The sequence below is a fragment of the Hypanus sabinus genome, chromosome 14 (assembly GCF_030144855.1).
Source record: "Hypanus sabinus isolate sHypSab1 chromosome 14, sHypSab1.hap1, whole genome shotgun sequence".
Classification (NCBI taxonomy): Eukaryota; Metazoa; Chordata; class Chondrichthyes; order Myliobatiformes; family Dasyatidae; genus Hypanus; species Hypanus sabinus.
The window spans coordinates 90,313,218-90,331,822 of record NC_082719.1 but is presented as its reverse complement, the minus strand read 5'-3'; the positions used below and the strand labels follow the sequence as shown (position 1 = coordinate 90,331,822).

The window sequence follows — 18,605 nt, the reverse complement described above, 5'->3', positions numbered from 1 at the left end:
TGTGGGGGTTCACAGTAAATACAGAGAAAAAGGCAATAACAACAATCAAAACCCCCACAACAAAGATGGTCAAACAACCAATGTGCAAACAACAACCAACCAAACAACGATTACTGGCTCGTGAATTCAACTTGCACTTGAGAAATCTCAGTAAACAAGCCTGGTTCCTTGGCATTTGATTTTACAGGAGTCTCTTGGCACTCAGGTAATGAATCTGAGAAATGAATTTATATAAAATGAGATAATGTTACCGAGTGGCATCTTTCACAAGAGAAATTTTTGTGTGTGAGAGTTAGGGTACACCCAGTATTGGGCTCCAGGTTTTAATAAATGTGTGAGAGCTTTGTGATGAGAACAATGAAGGGAATGTGTTATTTCTGAATGCTAAAGCTTCTAATGGAATGACACAATAGCTATGGTGTAGATTACTTCAGCAGAGCTCCATCGACAGCCCTGATGTTGTGATCACGTGACTGGACACCATTTCCACACTGCATCATATGTCAGGGTGGCACATGTCTGCTGACTAAGGAATGACGCAGCTCAGAGGGTGACAAGAGTCAGATGGATCAGTGGGTTCACTGCTGTCATAGCAACAACCTTGCACTCAACGTCAACTGGACTCAAGGAATGGATTGTGGTCTTCAGGAAGGGGAAGATAGCGGAACACTTCAGTTTTCATGGAGGGATCAGGCATGGAGAGGATGAGCAGCTTCAAGTTGCTGTGCATCAATATCTCAGGAGATCAATCTTCGGCCCTGCATAGGGATGCCATAACAAAGAAGGCACAACAGCAGCTATACTTCATCTGACTCTAAGAATTTCTGCAGGCATATGGTGGAGAACATTATGACTGGTTGCATCACTGACTGGTATGGATGCTCCAATGCACAGGATCAAATGAGACTGCAGAAAGTTATAAACTTAGCCATCTTCATCCCTGCTACAATCCTCCTCACCACCGAGGACATCTTCAGGAGATGTTGCGCAAGAAGGCGGCATTCTTTTGAATTTGAACTAAAATGTTATTGATGATTAGAAATGAAGTGACCTAAAAAATAACTTTGGTCACCAACAAGGGAAAATCTGCAGATGCTGGAAATCCGAGCAACACACAAAAATGCTGGAGGAACAAGCATCTATGGAAAAAAGCACAGTCGACATTTTGGGCTGAAACCCTTCAGCAGGACTGGAGAAAAAAAAAACTGAAGAGTAGATTTGAAAGGGGGGGGGGGAGGGGAGGAGAAACATTAGCCGATAGGTGAAACTTGGAGGGGGAGGGATGAAGCAAAGAGTTAGGAAGTTGATTGGTAAAAGAGACAGAAGGCTGTGGTAAAAAGAAAAATGTGGGGTGGGGAGGAGCACCAGAGGGAGGCGATGGGCAGGCAAGGAGATAAGATGAGAGGGAAAAGGGGGCAGGAAATGGTGAAGAGGGGGTGATGGCAACAGGTTGATGTCATCTCCTTATATTCCGTTTGGGTAGCCTCCAACCTGATGGAATGAACATTGATTTCTCAAACTTCCAGTAATGCTTCCCCATCCCCCGCATTCACCATTTTCCATCCCCCTATCCCTCTCTCATGTTATCTCCTTGCCTGCCCATCACCTCCCTTTGGTGCTCCTCCCCCCCCCCCTTTTTACTTACTTCCACGGCCTTCTGTCTCTTTCACCAATCAATTTCCCAGCTCTTTGCTTCACCCCTCCCCCTCCGTTTCAACTATCACCGAGTGTTTTTCTCTCTCCTCCCTCCACCTTTTAAATCTACTCCTCAGCTTTTGCTCACTGTCCTGCCAAAGGGTCTCGGCCTGAAATATCGACGGTGTTTTTTTTCCATAGATGCTGCCTGGCCTGCTGAGTTCCTCTAGCACTTTGTGTGTGTTGATATAATTTTTGGTCCCTCTGTTGCTTGATCTCAGCTTTCCATTCGACATCAGCATCAAGCACACATTGTTTAGATCCTTCTGGTAATGAGCTTTATTCTTTCTCTCAGGTTTCCAACAAAGCAGGAAACTGAGGTTAAGGTAAAGGTGGACAGCACAGTAGCATGGTGTTTAGGGTAACACTTTACAGTACAAATGATCGGAAGTTCAGGTTTCAATTCACCCTGCTGGCAGTCAGGGGTTTGAATGCTCTCCCTGTGTGGTTTTCCTACAAGTGGTCTGGCTTCCTCCCACATTCCAAGGAAGTATGAGTTCGGGTTAGGAAGTTCTGGGTGTGCTATTTTGATGTTGGAAGCATGGCAAGACTTGAGGGCTGCCCCCAGAACAACCTCAGACCGCACTGGTCGTTGATGCAAATGACACATTTCACTGTGCTTTCCGGTGTTTTGATGTACATGCGTCAAATAAAGCTAATCTTAAAAGTATGCTTAAGGATTGAAAATAATGAGATAAATCTTCATTGTAAGTCACTTGGACCTGCTGCCCATAAGCAGGCTCTTCCTGTGCATTGGCCAAAATCCACGGTCAGCAAACATCAGCCGTGGTCCAACTTGCATGAAAGGTAGAAAATGTCTGATGGGAGAATGCAAAGGTTTTATTGACTTAATTGTGTATATTGCATATTCTGACATTTATATTTTTGTTACTGCTCCTGGGTGATTTTGAATGTCTGTGAATGCTATTGACTGGCTGGGAGTCAACACATTGGCTAATTGTGCTGTGTTGTGTCTTGTGTTGGTGCTGAGAAGCAGCCTCTCAGTAGAAGACTCTGACTGAACCCGTATTGCTCTAGCGTGCTACAGAGGTAGGCGGCTCATGTTTCTGGCAATGCAGGAGATCTGCTTTGCTGCGTTTATACCTTGCTGTAAGAGATTAAAATATATATAAGGTGATTTTAAAGATTTCCCCCCCATCTATATTCAAATAAAATCTTTGTGGATGTGATGAAGATAAGTAGATAGCAGGCATGAGTGGCCCTGGTGATGCATTTTGAGTTCTATTGCACAAGGTTCAAATTGCACTTAATCTAAGAGCACTTAAAATCAGATTTTGTATTCCATCTGCTACTGTTACTGTCAAATTATTCTGCTGGTAAAAGCAGACACAACCATTTAAAATAAATAGTAGTTTTAAAACTAGTGTTATTCATGTTGACGCAGATTTCATACACTTATGATTTTGCTCATTTTCCGTCCTACAGTCTTCGAATCACAAAACCACACTGCTTTTCAGTCTTTTCAACCTGCATGGGCATGAAGTCCTTAAAATTAAAATAAATTTAAAACACAAAGCAATGTTTGCACTTTTAGTGTTGGCACATCTGCTGTACACTCAGTGCCCACTTTTTGTGGTACCTCCTGAAGCGAACAAAGTCGCCACTGAATGTATGTTCATGGTCTTCTGCTGCTGCAGCCCATCCACTTCAATGCTTAATGTGTCGTGAATTCAGAGATGCTCTTCTGCGTACCACTGTAGTGTGTTGTTGTTCCTTTCCACACTTCGTGGCACATTGGGCGGCAACCTTGCTGTTTCTTTAGCATTTTTTTGTTTGTTTTTATGAGGCTGAGCTGCTAGTTCGTGGCTCAAGTCAGTAGGGATGGAAAGTGTGCAAGGAGCCATCCAGATTTGAACCAGGAACCACTTGCCTTGATGTCCTCTGCACCACTGGCTGACAACTATTGTGTGTGGTTACTTCAGTTACTGTTGCCTTCCTGTTAGCTTGAACCAGTCCAGCCATTCTCCTCTGACCTCTCTCATTCAACAAGACCCATAGAACTGTCACTCGCTGGATGTTTTTTAGCCTTTATTCAGTAGAGACGCTAGAGACTGTTCTGTGTGAAAATCCCAGTCCATCAGTAGTTTCTGAGATACTCAAACCACCCCATGTGGCACCAACAATCATCCCATGGTCACATTTCTTCCCCATTCTGATGCTTGGTTTGAACAACAACCATGCCTGCATAACTTTATACATTTTCATAGCAAGGCCTCTGAATTTAGAAGTCTAGAATTCACCATCTTTGTTCTTGAAGTTCAAGAGCATTAGCCCTCATTTTTAGTAAACAGAAACTTATTGCTGCCAGTTGCCTGCTTCATTACTCATGTTCCTGTGACGAAGGATTATGCACGTAATAAACCTGATAAACTTCCAATAGAAAGCAGCAAGACAATACCTTTTCCTTTCAACAAAAATAAGAGTCTTGAAAGAAATGCTGTTATCATTTTAAAATTCACTAAAAGGAGGCAGATGTTCTTGGCTGTACAGCAGATTAAGTTTTATGTCCAGCACATTAGATGATGTGGAATGACAACGACGCCTCTGGCAGCAGACTCACTAGATGGCGTCTAAAGCATGACAACTGATTTGTGCTCTCTACCCTGTAGTTAGTTGCTGTACCAGAAGTAATTAGTGTCTCTGTTGCTGTCACATGCCTCACTTCCCAAATACTGCCTGTGTAAATGAACAGGACGTCGAACAACAGATTCAAGAATGGCACCGGATAAGACTCTTAACATCAGCAATGGAAAAAGTTAATGGTATTTCATTGTCAGGGAGAATATGATTTCTGCTGCCACATTAGTACTACCAATTACTGAAAATCTTTCCATCACATACGATTTTTTAAAAATTGCAATAAATGGAACAATTACCGGAGATATACTCTATCCGCCCACACACTCACGCTTGCCAAAATAGTTTTGATTTAGAAATTCAAGAAGAAACCAACAGCTCCAAAAATAAACTGAATAACTGTAATTAAAGCTCAAGCCAGATCTTGAATGGTCTTAGAACAAGAACATAGAACATGGACCATTACAGCACAGCACAGGCCATTCAGCTCAAGAAGTTGTGCTGACCTTTTAACCAACTTTAAGATCAATTTAACCCTTCCTACTTACTAAGCCGCTAATGTATCTGCCTCTACTACCATCCCTGGCTGGGCATTCCATGTACTCACCACTCTCTGTGTAAAAAAATTTACCTCTGACATCCCTCCTCTTGAAGAAAAAGGAGTTAGTTATTTCTAAAAGTATAGGTTTAAAAACAACTTCAAATGTGATTTAGTTTTCCACCCTTCCCCACCCCTCCCACACCCCTCACCTTGCTGCTCATTTTTTATTTAATCCATTAAATCACTCTGATGTAGAATTGAGTTGGGTCAGACATTCACTCAACAATGAATGCAAAGTGTAAAACAATCCTTAACACTACTGATTCAAGTATGCTGAACATAACAGTTTATTAAACATTTATTGTTGAACTAGGTGGACTTTGGGAAATTCTGCACAGATATTTCTGTATGCCATGAACTGTGGTCCTGGTACACAAAGCTCAACCCCATCAGTGCAAAATCATGAATTCTATCTGTCCATAAGCTGTAGGGTATGCATATGCAGTGACAGTATACCACACATGAGGAAATCTGCAGATGCTGGAAATTCAAGCAACACACACAAAATTCTGGTGGAACACAGCAGGCCAGGCAGCATCTATAGGGAGAAGCGCTGTTGACGTTTCGGGCCGAGACCCTTCGTCAGGACCGTCCTGACAAAGAGTCTCAGCCCAAAACGTTGACAGTGCTTCTTCCTATAGATGCTGCCTGGCCTGCTGCGTTCCACCAGAATTTTGTGTGTGTGTGTATACCATACATGAAGCTTTTGAGCAGCATTACCACAACTTCTTTGCATCTGTGCAAGTAGATAATCAGATTTTGCCGTATATCAGTTTAATTTAGCTTCTAAGTATCCTTCCTCAACAAGAGGCCATTCAATTAGTACATGGACAATGTATAGCAACATTTATAAGAAGTTAGTTTGTATGCAACATATGTTTCTTATTGCAAGTTATAGCATTTCTTAATTACATATTGCAATGTTCTGCTGCCACAAAACAACATATTCCAGTGATTTTAAAACTGATTCTGATTCTCCTGAACAGACTCAGAATCAGAATCAGAATATAAGTAGTGCAAAAACCAAAGCAAAAAGGAAAAGTAGTGAGGTAGTGTTTGTAATCAAAGCAATTATCCCTTAGCTGTACTTACACTGCTTTATATCAGTATACCAGCCAGGCATGCAAAGCACCTGAAGTGCATTATCCATTATCTTTGACAATGTATGTTTTACAGTGCATGGTATGTGGCAGGTAATATATTGCCATTTTATGGAGTGAATTATATGCTGCATATTATACAATGCCATCTGCAAAACTTATCTTCATGAAATATTCAAAATATTGTAATATTGAATAGTAAGACGAGCAGGATTAGACCATTCGGCCCATCAAGTCTACTCCACCATTCCGTTGTGTCTGATTTCTTATCCCTCTCACCTCCACTCGCCTTCCTTCATCTCGTAATCTATGACATCCAGAATCGGGTTTATTATCACCGGCATGTGTCGTGAAATTTGTTAACCTATACAAATCAAGAACCTATCAACCTCCACTTAAAATATATCGTATGACTCGACTTCCACAGCTGTTTGTAACAGCAAATTCCACAGATTTACCACCCTCTCCCCAAAGATAATCCTTTTAAATTCTTTTCTAAAGGGTTGTCCTTGTACTCTGACAATGCAGAATGCATTGAGAAACGTTAACTTAACAATTTTTACTTACTTTCTTCCAATTTTGAGGGAAATTGGTTACTGTAGAAAATGTAGTTACCTTGTGATTATTTTAACTTCCATTAATAAGTTAAATAACTAGAGTATCTGGGGCATCTGACTGCAAGATCCTACAAAGGATTGTGAGGACTGCTAGGAGGATCACTGGGGTCTCTCTATCTCTCTACCACCCATCTGAGATATTTATCAGGGGTGCAGTGTACGTAAGGCCCTTATCATTGTCAATAATTTCTCCCATCTGTCCAACAATCTTCTTTGACCCTCTACCATCTGGAAGGAGATACCATAGCATTAGAACCTGGACTATTAGGATGGGAAACACAGTACACTTACCTTGAGTCTGTCAGACTTTGGAACTGCCTGCCACCACCCACATCTCAACAGGTAAAAACTGCCAGTAACGTAAACAATTTACTTTTTGACTTGTGTCGTAAATGCACCTTATTTGTTAATTTATTTGAGGTAACATTACCTTCTGCGTTTTGTGTGGGTTAGATGTTACTGTGTTATGCACCTTGGTCCAGAGGTACGTTGCTTAGTTTGGCGGTGTGCATGTGGAGTACTGTGCAAAAGTCTGAGGCACATACTGTATATACAGCTACAGTGTCTCAGACTTCTGCACAGTACTGTAAATTGTGTTTTACATCATTTCCTGTGTGGGTTTATTTTGATTTGATTTGAAGCACATGGTGGAAAGACATTCATCTCCATCTTCTCTTTATTTGCACTTGAAACAGCGATATCTGTGAGTTTTTGTTAATATTGGTAAACATTTATTAGATACAGTACTGTGCAAATGTCTTAGGCACCCAAGCTATATATATATGTGCCTAAGACTTTTGCAAAGTACTGTGTACAGTGGAATATCAATAAACTTGAACTAGAACATTTTGTTGGTTGTTGCACGAATGAGTGGGATGATGAACACGTGAGGTTATTGCTTAACAAATTATCGTCTTTTCTGTTAAAAGGATTATTTTAATTTCCTCTCAACAAGATTTGATGTAAAGACGACATTTTATTTAGCTCTAAAACATTATTCAATTCAATTTCTGCATGTAAAATATCCACCAATGTCCTTGATTCATCCACTGCTATCCTTAACCGCTTCTAAAACCTGCAACTGATCAGAAATACCAGTGTTATTTTAGCATGGGCTGAGCCTACAACCTTCTCGCCCTGGTCTTCTTCAATGCCATCTGCTCATTAGTTAGCTGATCGAACTTTGTGCCTCTGTGTGGTTGTTAGAATCGGCACTAGGAACCTCACCAACTGAGGCTCTTTGCACTCACTGGAGGAGAAAAGAAGATTGTCCTTTCTCTCACCTGCAAGCATTCAACTGGATTTAGGTTTATTGGAACCTAAATTATGAGTAGTGAGTAATTTATATTTGCATGCACTAGAAGTAAAGTTTCTTCTCCATTCTCAGTTAACTCTCCTCTCACTCTTTAGTACTTCGTTGAACACTTTTCAGTGTTCTTACTTGTCGATAATGAACTTCTATCAGAAACCTCCTTCAAATTCTTCACCAGTATTAACTTATCCTGTTGCTCCTTCTGCTCAGTGTTGACACTTTGTTCTGTAAAATCCAGGCCAAACTCTCTTCTCGTTGTTGCCAATGGGAAGGAGTTAGAGGAGCCTTAGCTCCCACACTACCAGGTTCAGGAACAGTTATTATCCTTCAGCCATCAAGCTCCTGAACCAGTGTGGATAACTTTGCTCGCCTCAACACTGAACTGATTCCACTAAATATAGATTCATTTTCAAAGACTCTGCAACTTATGTTCTCAATATTACTTACTTATTATTCTTGTTATTATTATTTTTTATTTGCACAATTTGTCTTCTTTTACACATAGCCCGGAAGAAAATAAATTTCAGCATCGTATATGGTGACATACAATGCTGTGCACATATACCTAGCTTCGGTGGCTAAGACTTTTGCATGGTATTGTATCTACTAAACATTCACCAATATTAATAAAATTTTAAGACTCACTGATAGTTTTATTTCAAAGGCAAATAAAGAGAGGATGGAGATGAATGTCTTTCCACCATGCGCTTCAAATCAAATCAAATTTAACCTATGCAGGAAATGATATATAAACAAAAGGCTTACAGTATTATGCTAAAGTCTTTGGCATCCTAGCGATGTATATGTGCCTAAGACTTTTGCACTGTTCTGAATACGTACTCTGATAATAAATTTACTTTGATCTTTGAATACTGTGAGGTATTCTCCAGTGGGAAATGCTACAGATCTTTGTGTTACTACTTTGGAGAAAATGTTCAGATGACTTTGTTCTCAGTTTGCTGACCCCACATTGAATATCCATCTTAGAACTTACTAAAGAAGCAAAGCTGAATCCAAATAGTCACAGTGTTGCAGGTACCATGGGGCTGACACCAGCAACATTGTGTGATAACAACAATGGCAGAACTGTGCAAGGCTGTTTGGTTTTCCGCACTTGGTTGAGGTAATCTGGAAACCCCAAGGATGTTGCCGTCAACAGTGTGATCCAGTGAATTGTTTGTTTATAGCCTTATCCCAGAAAAAAGAATCTCATGAATTTATGTTAAAGTGTTAGCATATGGTCTGTTGGCCTTCATCAACTATGGGATTGAGTTCAAGAGCTGTGAGGTAATGTTAAGGCTATATACGACCTTGGGCAGACCCCACTTGGAATACTGTGTTCAGTTCTGGTCATCTCAGTACAGGAAGGATGTGGAAACTATAGAGAATGCAGAGGAGAGTTACAAGGATTGGAGATGTTACCTGGATTGGAGAGCGTAACTTATGAGAATAGGTTGAGTGAACTTGACCTTTTCTCCTTAGAGCGATGCAGGATGAGAGGTGACCTGATTGAGGTGTATAAGTTGATGAGAGGCATTGATCGTGTGGATAGTCCGAGGCTTTTTTCCCAGGGCTGAAATGGCTCACATGAGGGGGCACAGTTTTAAGGTACTTGGAAGTAGGTACAGAGGGGATGTCAGGGGTAAGTTTTTCCTGCAGAGAGTGGTGGGTGAGTGGCATGCACAGCCAGAGATGGTAGTAGAGGCAGATACAATTGTGTCTTTTAAGAGCCTCTTAGATAGGTACATGGAGCTTAGAAAAATAGAGGGCCATGTGGTAGGGAAATTCTAAGCAGGTTCTAGAGCAGGTTACATGGTTGGCACAACATTGTGGGCCAAAGGGCCTGTAATGTGCTGTAGATTTCTGTTTCTATGTAACAAGCTATCATCATCATCAGCTCCAAATGCCACATACTTGCTGCTTAATCCATCCGATGCTACAAGGCCATGAGACTCCACTTCAAACTTGCATGGGTCTTAGTCCATACCCTCCTCTAAACATTCAACCCACTTGGCTTGTTTCCCCACCCTCTCAAGCTTTGCATCGGCTCCAGGCTCCAAGATAGAGACCCATATCAGAACCATCAGTCACGCATGACATGAAATTTGTTTTTTGCTTTTTCCGTAGAAGTACAATGCAGTATGTAAAATAACAAAATTACTATAGGACTGTGCAAAGGTCTTAAGCACCCTAGCTCTATACATACATGTATGTATGTACATATACACAAATATACACATGTGCCTAAGACTTTTGCATAGTATTGTATAATGAAGGAACCAGAACTGTATGCTATATTTCAGATGCAGGTAACTGGAGTTTAATGAAGCTGCAACATAACTTCCTGACTTTTGATCTCAGTGCCTCAACTAATAAAGGCAAACATGTGTATTGTAGAGGGTAATATTGGGCTTGTATTGGGCCTGGGCTGCAAATAAAATTCAGAACTGGGGCAATAACTGAAATAGTTGATTCCTCACCCAAGGGCATTCCTAACACAACCGTTTAGCTGCATTGTAATTTCTATGCCAATGCTTTGCTCTAATATATACTGCATATTTTATGTTTGGTTGTGTGAGATCTAAGTGAATTTTTAATAGTGTACTAAAGCATGAATATTGTTTGCTATGTTTTGTGGCAATAAAAGCTTAATGTTGTGCATGTGGCATGAAATCTCCTCAGTTAAGCCTTTCAAAATATTACAGGTTTTATAATAGATTTTTTTGTATGTTTGTTTCCACTTTTCAGGTTTTACCTTAATCATATTTGTACATTCCAATCTGTATTTAGTGTTCTGTACAGGTTGAAAACAATATATAGAACTTTTATATTTTTATTTACTTATTTAGAGATACAATGCAGAACAGGCCATTCTGTCCAATGAACCACGCTGCCCTGCACCTATTTAACCCCAGCCTAATCACAGGACAATTTTAAATGACCAACTAACCTACAAACTGGCATGTCTTTGGATTGTACAAGGAATCCAGAGCAGCCGGAGGAAACTCATGCGCTCAAGGGAAGAACGTACAAACTTCTCAAAAACAGCGCTGGAATCGATCCTCGAGCTGTAACAGCGCCGCACCAAACCCTACGTCACCGTGCTGCTCTGAGCTGCAGACTGTGGTGAGCATCCCTTAATGGGAATGGCTGCCCCAACACAGCTGGATGAACTGGAAATCCTGGTGAGGTGACAGGCATCAGACTGGGAGAAGGTCACCTCTCAGAAGTTGCTACATCTTTGGGAGGAACATCCTTTGAGATCAGCGATGGACCTTGTTGTTTTCCTGCTGCCCTCGTATTCCAGGCCAATGAGATCACTGAGTCGGAAGGCAGGAACCCACAGCAGGTGTTACCAAGCGTTGAAATCAAAGGCTCCTCGCAGCCCAGAGGAGTGTGTCAGTGCTCTGAGCTTGCAAGCCTACTTGATGACTGTGTGCAAAGTTCACCAGAGACACAGATTAAACAGATTAAGGGAGCCAAGAATAACAAAGCAACGATGCCTGCAAAGTTCAATGCCCATTTCAAATACCTGTTTAACTGGAAGGCTGCAGAGAACATTCTAGCTTTTTTTTAACCCTTATTTTCCCAACAGTCTCTACCTTAATTTCTCTTTTTCCTATTGTTTCATTTCCATATGCTGATCCATGGGCTGGACCAGCTCCTTGCTTTAAGAACTGAGGCAGTTAGAATCCATGTCCCATTTGGGACATATGGGAATTATGTCCCATACATGGTCATCTACCCCACCTAGCCTCTGCTGTCTCTTTAGAAGATCTATCCAATTAACCCAAGCTCCTGTGTTTCGCCCCTTGTCCTTTTTCAGTATGTACTCAATTCCATTTCTTTTCCAGGCACAAAGGAATCAAGACCTTTCATGAAAGGATGGTAAATGTGGAATTGGGTTGGAGAATATGAAAACATTGAATGACTGAGTAAGGTTGACATGGGTTGGCACAAGTGGTTGGCACAATTCTCTACAATGCTAGCTGTAAAATCAAGATTCGATTCCTGTCGCTCTTTGTAAGAAGTTTGTTTATACCCCTGTGATCACCTAGGTTTCCCTCAGGCACTCTGTATTCCCCCCACATTCTAAAGACATCCAGGTGAGGGTTGATAAGTTGTGGGCACGCTATACTGGCGTTAGAAGAGTGGCAACACTGGTGGCTGCCCAGCGCAATCCTCACCGATTTTATTAGACGCAAATGGTGCATTTCACTGTATTTTGCAAATTTCTACAAATGTACCGCAAAGAGTATTCTAACTGGCTGGATCCTGTGTGGTAAGGGAGTGGTGGGGGGGAGGTGGAGGTGGAGGGGCTACTACACAGGATCAAAGTAAGCTACAGTAAGTTGTAAACTTAGTCAACTCTATCATGCGCAATGGCCTCTGTAGTATCCAAAACATCTTCAAGGAGTGGTGCTTTAAAAAGGTGGCATTCATCATTAAGGACCCCCATAACCCTGGACATACCCCGTTCTCTTTGCTACCATCAGGGAGGAGGTACAGCAGCCTGAAGGCACACACTCGATGATTCAGGAGCAACTTCTTCCCTCTGCCATCCAATCTCTAAATGGACATGAACATTACCTAACTAGTTTTTAATTTCTACTTTTTGCGCTACTTATTTAACTATTTAATATATACATACTGACTGTAATTTGTGTTTTTTTCTCGATTATTATGTATCACATTGTACTGCTGCCACAAAGTTAATGTATTTCACAGCGTATGCCGGTGATATTAAACCCAATTCTGATTCTGTTTCGATGTACGTATTTTAAAAACCTAAAATGAAATTATTGGTCTGCATTGCTTTCTCCTCATTCTTTTTCTTTTGCTCCCAGTTTAAGAGCAGCTTCATGTTTTTAATAGCTTCCGCGAATCAGTGTTCTGATCTTGACCCCATCACCGTGAGCACCAAGAAGACGTTCAAACCAGCTGATCTCACACCAGACTGCACGTAAGCCCATGTGCACGCAGACTCTAAGGGACAGCAGTCTCAGCTCTGAGGCTCCACAGCTGCATCATGACCCTTTTTATCTGTTCCAAGGGACTGCAAACTATTACAGTCAGCTTTCATATTTTTACCTGCTGTTTTCATTTAAAATCTTTTTCAGCGCTGGGTGCATCTGACAATGCAATCATGCCACAAAGTATTGACACCATTTCTACATAAGCCACTATAAAATGTCTTGTATGACAGTGCTACCATGGCAACAGCATTGCTTCAAATGGCCAGGATATTTTTGCTTGTGAAGGAAAGATTACGGAAATATACCATTCAGAAGTACTATTACACTTCTGAGAAAGTCTAACATGGGAGAAAAATTGTATTTATGTAATATAGATTTATGTATGTATAACATATCTGTTACATATAGATATATGGTAATATAACTATCATACAGCAGCTATATTGATATATAATTGTTGTAATAATTATAGATTTTCACATTACTAATACATTACTGAAATCATGAATTATCCATGTTCTAATTCAATTTTCTGATCAAGATAAGCACTTTCCCTCAACAGCCAGCAACAAATTGCAAGCGAATTTGCGAAAATGCATTTTGCTTCATTACTGAAATTGGACTGTCACTTACTGCTTGAGCGTAGGCACCATATGCACCAAACTGGATTGCCATTGGGTTGAACATCCCCATCTGCCCTGCCATTTGCTGCATGCGACGCATCGTACGTTCCTTGTCAGTGTCTGCAAATTTTACCACCAAACTTGAAGATGCACCCTGCAAAGCAAACCAGAAATGAATCAATTGAGGTGCTGGCCAGTAACTTTTTATAACTTCCCAGTTTTGCTTCTGATTTCTTGCTGCTTCTAACTTTGATGTGCAATATTTAGGAATTTGTTTTGTGAAAATCATGTTTTTGTTAAAATATTGAATATAAATATGCAGAGGTTTATATTTTTTCAGAGCTTTACTGCTTTGAATTTCATTTTCTAGCAGACATTCATAGGAAAATAAAGAAATGCAATATAATTTATAAAAAAATATAAAAATCAAACATTGACAAAATACCAATGTGCAGAAAGTTGTGGACACACCTCAGTATATCACAGAACTAGCCTCCCCTCGATGGAGTCTGTCGGTTCTTCTCACTGCCTCAGTAAAGCAGCCAGCATAATCAAAACCCACCCACCCTGAACATTCTCTCTTCTACCCTCTCCCATCAGATAAGAGATACAAAACCCGAATGCCTGTACTACTAGGTTCAAGGATAGTTTCTATTCCACCATTATCATACTCTTGTATGATGGACTTCAAAATTTACCCCGTTGTGATCTTGCACATTATCATTTACCTACACTGCACTTGTTAGGTAACTTTTACAATTTATTCTGAATTGCTTCTGTTTTGCCTTATTCTAGTTCAATGCACTGTGTAATGGTTTGATCTGTATGAACAGTAGGCAAGACAAGATTGCTCTGTGTCTTGGTACATGTGACAATAATAAACAAATACCACCTCCAATCTGCACAGTCAATTTTCTGGACTGAGGCACATGTTAATTCCTGGCTTTTTAGATACCTACTGTCATCGTACCTCCTTCAGCCAACCCCACCTCACACAGAATTTACTCCATGGCTAATTAACTAGTGCCCAATTTCTCACGAGTGGCTTCAAAAGAAATTGCTTTTGTTTACAGAATCAGATTAATATAATTTCTTTACCTTGCCATCATGACCTGCAAAGTTGATGGTTTACACACATTGCGTTGAACATGGTTAGTTCTTCCAAATAGAGCTTGAATCTAGAGCTCTGTCATTAACTAAGACAGTCAATTGCAGGGACAATTATATGGTGGATTTAGACTGCAGAAGACTGTAGAATATGAAATGGCCAACAAAATGAATAGCAAGTATTGCTTGGACTCGGTGACCTGACTATACTCAAGATTGCGTAATGTCATTTCCAGTACACAAGTGTAAAGGAGAACAAAATAATTGTTAATCCCACACAGACAAAACACGATAAGATAGAGAATGCAATAATAAAAAAACACAATAAATATAAATACATGACATGGCTTATATACATAGTCTGTACGTACATAAAGTGACGATAGGTACAGAAGTATCTGTATATAAGTGAATTTGACAGGAAGTAATGAAGTAATGGTGGTTGGGGGTATGGAGCAGGTGGATTAGTTGGTGGAGGTGTTGATCAGTCTTACTAGTTGGGGAAAGTAACTTTTTTGAGTTTGGTGGTCCTGGTGTGGATGCTACGTATTCTCCCTGTTGGGAGTGGGACAACAGTCCATGAGCAGGATGTGTGGATTCCTTCATGATGTTACTAACGCTTTTTCTGGCATATTTCTGTATATTAGTAGGCTGGTGAGTTTAGGTTGAAATCTTTTAAAAATTACAAATAATTTTCCTTTTGAGGCATGGTGAAATTTGTACATTATACGAAGCTGGAGACAAACAAATATAAAGAATCAGACACCAACCCTGAAGAATGAGACAAACACTTTATTTTTATAAACTTAGAGTACATACTTAGAGGAGCTATCACTTGCAGCTGAAAGGTTGAAGGAAGTACCAGATAAGATGAGCTAAAATGGTAAGGAAAAGCATAGCCCAAGTTAGCTTTCAATGAAGAGTTTAGGCTCAAAATGTTGACTCTTTATCCCCTTCCATAGATGCTGCCTGACCTGCTGAGTTCCTTCAGCATTTTTTGTGTGCCATTTCTAGCATCTGCAGAATCTCTTATTTTAAATTTCAAGATCTCTTAATTGTAGGATAAAGGGAAAAGTAAGGACCAAAAAGGAGTTCTGAGTTCTTAAAAGTTTAGAGTGGCACAGTGACGCAGCTGGTAGAGTTGCTGCTTCAGTGTCCTGGGCTCAAACCTGAACTCGGGTGTTATTATCTGGGTGGAATATGCATGCGCTCTTTGTGACCGTAGGCATTTTCTCCAGATTCCTGCACATTCCTCACAGGTTGGCCTCTGTAAATTGCCCTTAGCAAGTATGTGTGTGGGAGAATCTGGGAGATTTGATGGGAATGTGAGAACAAAATAAGACAAAATGGGCCCAAGGGCCTGTTTTCCTGCCAAATGAATCTGTCACTGTAAACGTTAGTGTGGGATAATTGGGCTTGGATACAGAGAGAACAGAAAGGAGTATTGGAGGATGTGCTGTACAATAATATGGTAACATAGGGGTTAGCGTGATCTTATTAAAACTGGAGCATAGCAATTCAACGATCAATTTCAACAGTGTTTGTAGGAAGTTTGTACGTCCTTCCTGTGAGCATTTGGGTTTCGTCCGGGTGCCCCTGTTTCCTCCCACAGTCCAGAGACTTGTCAGTTTGTGGGTCAAATGGTCATTGTAAATTGCTCCGTGATTAGGCTTGGGATAAATAGGCTTGGGTTGACAGGCAGTGCAGCTTATTGGGCCCGAACAGCCTTGTCCCATGCTCTATCACTAAATAAAATAAGGAATCTTGGAAAATTGCTACAGTTAGAAATTCACCTTTGGTCACTGTGACTGAACAGGTACCGTGGTACCTATTGCCTGTGTAGTCGGGTATGACTTCAATATCTAGATTGGAATACCTTGAGCTGTTTATAATACAGTTTCCGATAAGAGCTGGCAAGCGATGAAAGATTCACATTCTGACAAGACATAGCAAAACTATGATGGTGTCTTCGAAAAAAAGACAATGTAAGAGAGAGAAATGGGAAGCTGAGAGTGAGGAAAGAATACTTGTCAAGCATTAAGTTGTTTAGTTATTTTATATAGAATTCCTTGGAGCACAGGGATTAGCTTTGATGAATTGTTTTCAGCTCTGCTTTTAAGAAGCTGTATCAATGACTCAGGGCAGTTTGTCAAAACAACGGAGAAATTCAGAACTAAAGTGAAAAATAATAACGAACACAAAACATAAAAAATGTATTTTATATAATACAGTAGAACATAAATCTAGCAATGCCTTGATCTAAACCCAGTATAATTTTAATAGGAACGTGCCCAGTTTTCAGTCTCTATCACTCTCTTCTATCATAGAATGTTAGTGTTTGAATGCTTTATGTATTTTTATTAAATTCCCCTCCACTACTTTTACCAAAAACACTGATCTATCTATTTTATTATCCTGCAGCACAGTTTTCAGGTAGCTATAGCTACTTTTCGGCATCTGTGCAAGCGATCTAGGGCTGAAGATGATAAAACCTAGGTTTTTATTCTGCTTGTACAGTACTGTGCAAATGTCTGAGGCACATATACATATGGCTAGGGTGCCTAAGACTTTTACACGGTGCTGTAGTAATTTTATGTATTGCACCTCTGCCACAAAAACAAAACAAATTTCACGACATATGCGAGTGATGATAAACCTGACTCTGATATGAGTCTCTACTGTGGACTGAGAATGGGAAGGGGGCAGGGAGAGGGGTGTCATGGTTGGGAAAGGGGGAAGGGAGAGAGGAGAGAGTGGGGTGTACCAGGAACGTGCTAATTGCTTGGAATCAAATGAGCTTGCCTGGTGTCTCAGGGCTCGGTATGTCTGCACCATCGCCACCTCTGCCCCGGTACTCCTTCTGTGCCACCTGTCCCACACCCCTCCCGAGGCACTCCACCCTCACCTTTCCCACCATCTATGCTCCTGCTAGACTTTCAAACCTGCTCACCACTCCACGTTGACAAATACAGTACTGTGCAAAAGGCTTAGACACCCGAGCTATATACAAGGGGTGATTGATAATTTTGTGGCCTAACATAGAAGGAGTCAATTTTAGAAAACATACCACATTTATTTTTCAACATAGTCCCCTCCTACATTTACACACTTAGTCCAGCGGTCGTGGAGCATACGGATCTTGGACCTCCAGAAAGTGTCCACAGATGGGTGATTGATAAGTTTGTGGCCTACGGTAGAAGGAGATGAGTTATACAGCTCTCATTACAAGCACATGCAGGTCAACTCTTTGAGTGATTATGCAGAAAGTTTGAAGTTAATAACTAATTTCCTTCTACCTTAGGCCACAAACTTATCAATTACCCCTGCTGTGGACACTTTCTGGAGGCCCAAGATCCCTATGCTCCACGACCGCCGGACTAAGTGTGTAAATGTAGGAGGAGACTATGTTGAAAAAGCAATGTGTTAGGTTTTCTATAATTGACTTCTGCCTTAGGCTATGAAGCTATCAATCACCCCTCATATTTGGACCTAAGACTTTGGCACAGTGCTGTATTTAACATTAAAAATGTCAAAATCAGAGTGTAGAACAGGACACTTTTCAAAGGAACTGCAAAAGATGATGGAAATATTCAACAGATCAGGCAACATCAATGTTGTGGGAAAACAGAGTTAACAAGTATTTAACCTTTCATTAGGAATGGGGGAAGCTAGTGAGGTAATCAATTTGAGTCAAGTACAAAGTGGATGAAAGTTGGGAGAGGGCAGAGAAGAACAAAGAGGAGTTCTGTGATGGGAACAAGGGCAAGAGTGATTAAATGGCAAAGCGGATGATTCTACAATGATGAGCAGCACAATGACACCGCCTGTAGGAGGGAAGTGTCAGAGCAAGTTAAAAGCACATTGTGGGCTGAGGTGTGTACTATGTACTATGTTCAATCAGCATTACAGCTGTAGGAAGGAAGTGTTAGAGTGATTTCAGAGTAGGTTAAACGGTTGGCACAACATTGCGGACTGA

The 18,605-nt window shown here is 40.7% G+C and overlaps 1 protein-coding gene across 38 annotated transcripts in view; it reads right to left on the bottom strand.

Moving 5' to 3' along the window:
• Positions 1 to 18,605, bottom strand: part of celf4 (CUGBP, Elav-like family member 4) — a 1,224,602-nt gene that overhangs the window by 160,551 nt on the left and 1,045,446 nt on the right. For 24 of the 38 annotated variants that reach the window (XM_059988614.1, XM_059988596.1, XM_059988611.1 and 21 more), the window contains one exon: positions 13,533 to 13,676. In XM_059988614.1, the coding sequence (XP_059844597.1) occupies positions 13,533 to 13,676 (144 nt within the window). The remainder of the gene's footprint in view (positions 1 to 13,532; positions 13,677 to 18,605) is intronic. The other 14 variants (XM_059988600.1, XM_059988613.1, XM_059988592.1 and 11 more) reach the window with 1 other exon arrangement.